General features: G+C 38.2%; 1 protein-coding gene across 1 annotated transcript in view; it reads left to right on the top strand.

Annotated features, from left to right (window-relative positions):
- LOC146854876 (sodium- and chloride-dependent GABA transporter 2-like) overlaps nt 1-5,765 on the top strand; it is a 183,692-nt gene extending 177,927 nt beyond the window's left edge. The window contains exon 9 of the mRNA XM_085651051.1: nt 2,979-5,765. Within this exon, the coding sequence (XP_085507177.1) occupies nt 2,979-3,116 (138 nt within the window). The 3' untranslated portion in view covers nt 3,117-5,765. The remainder of the gene's footprint in view (nt 1-2,978) is intronic.
- The last annotated feature ends 235 nt before the right edge of the window (nt 5,766-6,000 follow it).

Raw genomic sequence — 6,000 nt, forward strand, 5'->3', positions numbered from 1 at the left:
AAGGCCCTCCTAAAAATTTATAGAGCAAAATGTATCTCCCTTGCAATGTACGGGGCTGACCTGTGGGGCATTAGGAATGTGAAGGCAATCCAGGTGGTTGAAGATAAGTTCCTCAGGAACATATTATCTGTTCCGCAATCGACAGCCAGTTACATTGTTCATCAAGAATGTGGGGTTGGTTTTGTCGAAGATTTAATTGCTATGGCCTCCCTGTTAAAATGGATTGTAACCTGGCTAAATCCTGATTTAGGGCTAAATCGCGCAATTCTGAAAGATTGCCTGGCCCTTGATTATGGGTCCCGTATTCCCTGGCTCAAATATGTCTATAATATGTCAATGAGATTGGGCAGACCTGACTTATACAACTTCCCTGAAAAATTGGTGAGGGGAGATGTTAAGTGGGTCAAAGAAACATATTTGCGAATAGCCACTATGGCCAGAGAAGAGAGAGAGCTGGTAAAACCGACTGTAAGGGCACACCAATTGCTGAAGACTACAGTGACCATGGAACCATACTTAGATTTGGTCACAAACCCAAACCACCGATTCCTACTGGTTAGATTTAGATTAAATCAATTCCACTTTTTTTGTGGAAAATCGCCAGGCTGGAAGAGATTGGAAGACCTAGGCGCCTGCACATCGGATGATTTTTCAGGTCAGGACACCATGCACTTTATTTTCTTCTGCAAACACCTTACTGGTATCAGGAAGCGTTTTATCTTGCCAATCTTAGTTAATAAGGGCTTTGTGCAAGCCAAGCCAGCATTCCTGTACCTGCAGTTATTGTCGAATATGTGGGAAATTTTAAATGTTTCTAGTTTTCTCTCTGCGGCTGTAAAAATTTTAAGGAAAATTAGCAAAACCTGAAGTGCCTAAATGTTTTAGGAAAAATATATTTAATTGATTTTGTTGCTGTGGCTTTTGCTATGCTTTTAATGTTTTTATATGTTAATCAAGGTTTTACAATTTTATTGACATACATGTCTTTTTTTTAGTATGCTTTTATGGTGTGTTTTTAAACCGAATAAAGTAAATTTGATGATGATGATGATGAGTATATGAGGTTTGTATGGTCAGAGAATTATTTTTGGTTATTGTTCCACAGTATCTTGGTTTTGTTGCATATGAGATTGTACTACATGATGGATTTTCTTTGTACCACACTGTATTAGTATATTAACTTTTTGCTTGAAAATAAATTATACATTTTTTTAGACAGAAACAATAGAAATAAAAACCATATAGACAAGATTGAAATAAATTAGTGCATGTGTACTGTTTCTAATACATGTTAAGAAATCATGTTTATATCTATTGATGCTCTTTTTTTTTTAATCCCTTATGACTTCTATTGAGCTTTTTAAGATGGTGAGAGACTCTGCCTAACAAATATATAGGTATGAAGCTACTTCTTTTGTTCAGCAGAGGGAACCTATTGAGGTCCAGTTGGGTCTGGTCAGATGCAAAGTAGGAAAAGCCTCCAGAAGCTTGGTGTGTCTCTGTAGCTCAAACAGGAGATCAGCCAACTGAACCTTGGAATCATTTCTGGGGTCCTGGGTTCAAGGCAAACAGGTTCAACCTTCCTTCCTCATACAGCAGAGCAGTCTTTCATCTGAATCGTCTCAGGTCCAGAAGTGTTCTGATTTCAGGTTCTGGTGATGACACGTGTATGCCCTGTGGGTGTGGACATACCTTGGCCTAACTCTAAAACTGGTTCTGGTTAGCTTTCCCCTTCCCCTGGGTTTAGCAGTAGTCTGTCTAGTGAAACAAAAAGAAGCAGTAAGGTCCAGGTGTGAGCTGCATCTACCAGTGATAGGGGAGGCTTATTCTGAAGTCAGGAAGGAGCTGGATGCAGCTCTCAGGCTACCCTTTGAAGCTCAGGAAGAAGCTGGGCACAATCCCCCAGGCCTCCCTGCTCAGAACAGGAACACCCAAGGCTCTTTTCTTCACTGTCTGGGAGGAACACATATCACACCACAAAAGAGTCTCTGGACACTGCCATAAAGTGACATTTGGCATAGAGAGGAAAATGCCAACTTTCAAAAAGTGGAATTTCCAAAGATATAATTAATAAAACAACCTTATACTAAAGCAGATTTTTAAGTATGATTAAAATGAGTGGAAGGCATATCTCTCCAGCTGTTCCCAAAGTGAATAAGCACTTATGACATGTGATAGGGTACACAATTGTTAATCTATGGGCGAGCTAGCCTTGCTACAGTGAAAAACAACTTTGGGGGGGGGGGGGGTTCACTGCCAGCACGTGTAAAACATTCAATATACATGTCTATCTTTTTTTAATACCCTGTCTTATGAGCATTTAGGGCCTGTGGGCTGACCTATAAGTATTTAAAAGGAAGGTATAGGCCTGTCAAAATGTTTATCTTGTCAGGTTTAAATGGCAGTTTTAAAACTACACACATAAGCTGCAATAGCAGTGTGTAGACATATTTTGTGGCGCTACTTTAGTAGGTGGCACAATGAGTGGTGCAAACTACTAGTAGCATTCAATGTACACAGGCCGTGTCTACAGGTAGTTACATATACTCGGGACTTGTAAGTAAATTTGATAATCCAATTAGGTGTATATCAATTTTACCATGTTTGGAAGGGAGCACAAAAGCACTTTACCTCTGATTAGCAGGAGGAAAGTGTGCAGATTCTCAAAGGCTATAAAAATGGGTTCAGCAAAAGCCCAAAAATATGGTAGTGAAAGGAATCATCTGGGGAAATACCACACACTGAAGGTTATTTTTAAACAGGTGCGGATTGTGGATTGCGGTTTTAGTTTTATCTGTCATTAAGCCACAATTGCATATTTTTGTATTCAATGAAACAGATACAATCCTTATCTCAATTGGTTTGAATGAACTATTGGATCATGTACAAACCACCACATTGCATACTGTGCAGGGCAGCTAAACTTATGACAAAATGTATTTATAAATAACCATCAGTGGTTTTTCCTTGCTTTTCAGAGATGGCACCAGCTCACCAGTCCAGATGTGGAATTGCCTCAGAGGCTGCCATATTCAAAGAACAGCTTCTCAGTTCCATCACAGTGTCCTTCAGAGGCAGTTCACCTAGCTATGGCGGAGCATGAATCAAACTGTTAGAACATGGTGAAAGATGGACAGTTTTTATACCATGTTCATCAATTGATTTTCTTACAGCTTGTGCAATCCTATAATTCCTTATAATAACACTCATGCTGGCCTTAATCAGAACGTATGGGAAATTTTGATGGGAGCTGAGTAAGCAGTTTTTTGTCTAACATGATTTGATGGAGTGCTCTTTCATCTGCAATTCGTCAGACATGCTTGACATCAGAAGAAATATGAAGAAAGGCTGCTGTCAACTATACTTAGGGTCTGAAGTACATACCACATTCAGAGAAACTGTTCAAGTTTTTGTGAATTTTTTCTTTTCAGCTGACACATTTACATTAGGCGATTACAACCACTTATTGAACAAATGCATATGACTTCACCCAACAGAAAAAGACAGTCTGTTTATGCTTTTCCAGTCTGTTATGTGATAGGCTTATTTTGAACTAAAATGGCATCCTGCACTGCTGGATCTCATAGAATTGGCCAATCGTATTGGAAGCACCCTCAAGACCATCTAGTACCAGGCATGGATTTGGTCATTTTATGTTAATATAACGTACTATAGTGCATGAATCACATCCGAAGAGGTATCGCGGCGCTAGCGATGAGCAGAGGCAGAACAATTAAAATAAGATTGTTTTAAGCAATTTCCTCAATTTTAATGGAATACAAGTTGTGCGGCTGTGTTTTGGACCACTTGTAATTTGGACATTAAGGACTCATTGGATGATGTTAGTAAAGCATTGCCATGGTCCAATTTACTAAGAATCAAGGCCTGAACTAAGGTTTTCCTAACAGAAAGAGGCGTATCTCTTATCCTGGTGTCAAAGTCAGTAACTAACATGTCAGTCTAGGAGAGACAGAAAGGAGGAAGAACTAAAAAACTGTGGTTGCATCTTGCCTGTATGGTGAAATATCTGCTCATTTTACTTATGAAGAAAGAGAAATATCATTATCTGCCTTTATTCAATGGGCCACAGTTGTTGCGCCCACTGCAGATAACATGGAGTCATTTTTGCTTTTGCTCTAAAGTAATGCAAAGTATCCCTTTTTGCTACTTTGCATCAGGAGGTACGTCTCATGGTCGTGCATGGGTGTTTACATACAACTGCCCATGGTTTTTGATGTAAAGCCTTGTCTATTAACCTTTGGACTTAGGGTCACATACGAAGTGGGAAACGATTTACAGTATGTCTGAGCATAGTGTTTTGTACTGGAAAGGTACCTCCCCAGTACAAAACCTATGCTGGACATCTCACACCCATGTTTGCACTATGTTGCAAAAGTGTGTGCAAAGCGCTAGGCAGCAAGAAAATTCGCCAGCTCAATGGGTGACAGCTGCGGTACCACATGTTAGCAAATATGAGGCTGGCGTGCTCTCTCTCCTTTTCACGCAGCGCAGAACTGCAGCTTTAGTTAATGGGCTGAGTTGCATGTTAGGAGAAGGATTACTTGACTTGCAGAGTGAGGGAAGAATGACTTACGGCCACCGAAATATTGTTGTGTGTAAGCTAGTGTGTGCTAAACAATATGCTCTTTATTCTGATTTGGCAGATTTTTCTGTTCTTTGGGAGGGATGACTCTGTCCCTGGGCAATCAACTAGATATAACACACAACCTCACAAACTAAATTACATTCCAACAAGTCACCTGCTTTAGGATGGTTGCAAACATATTTGTTACCGTTCTTCCCAATAAATAAACTAAACACTCAATTCCATGTATTTGCTTTTGCCTAGAGAAGCAAATTGAAGCACATTCCATGTCCTTCTCTGGAATCCATAACAGGTTTTCGTTTAAATCATATGTGCTTCTCGCCCTGCACCACTCAATTCTTAATGCAAGACACTAAAACTATGTTTGCCTATTTCAAGCTGCAGGTCTTAGTAGTGTTACCCTTTACTCGGGTATTCTAAGAATATACCTATTAAGGACTGCATTTTTATTTTATTTCATTCCTCATCTGTCAGACCAATTCAATTTGTGATTGCGTTTGACCTTTTGCAAGCTCACAGAAATAAAAAACGAAGTTGCGTTTGGGATTAATAAAAAATGCCTAAAACACCATGTGAATTCAAAAAGGTATAAATCACATGATATTGAACACATGCTTGTCAATGTCCTGACAAAATAATTAAAATGTATTGCTAAAGATATATGCATTTCTAAGTTATTGGCAAAACAGCAATGTTCTGTATATGTACATCAAGATTTGTTTTGCTTACTAAGGTAAGAAGCTTCCCACTCTTCATGTTATTTTACAGACAAAAATAGTATCACAAAGTTTAATTCACTATATTTACAAAATGTACAATTGCAGGAGTGTAACAATCCAAGGTGTCTTTGTAATATCTTCATTTCAATCATATGGTCAATCATGCATATACTAAAATAATATAAGTTAGTATGTGTTCTCTATTTTCATAGCTATGTGCAAGATAATTAAATGCTAGGTCTGTGTGTTTTACATTCAAGACTAGTCACCTTTTTTCTTCTTTATCTCGTTCTATATCCAGCGTTGTTATTATATGCCACAGATCTTTTGATTGCATATCAATGAGACATTATTTTGTTTTGCAATGAAATCCTTAATTGTTTTCTCTATTTTCATAGCTATGTGCAAGATAATTAAATGCTAGATCTGTGTGTTTTACATTTAAGACTAGTCACCTTTTTTCTTCTTTATCTCGTTCTATATCCAGCGTTGTTATTATATGCCACATATCTTTTGATTGCATATCAATGAGACATTATTTTGTTTTGCAATGAAATCCTTAATGTTATCAAGATGGAGCAATCTAAAAAATAACCTGGTACAAACACTGTATGTAGTTAGATGCCAGGTGTAAACTGGTGCAAAATACATTTTAGGGAAATCTCACATGTAATC

This window comes from Triturus cristatus, chromosome 4_1 (assembly GCF_964204655.1).
Source record: "Triturus cristatus chromosome 4_1, aTriCri1.1, whole genome shotgun sequence".
Taxonomy (NCBI): Eukaryota; Metazoa; Chordata; class Amphibia; order Caudata; family Salamandridae; genus Triturus; species Triturus cristatus.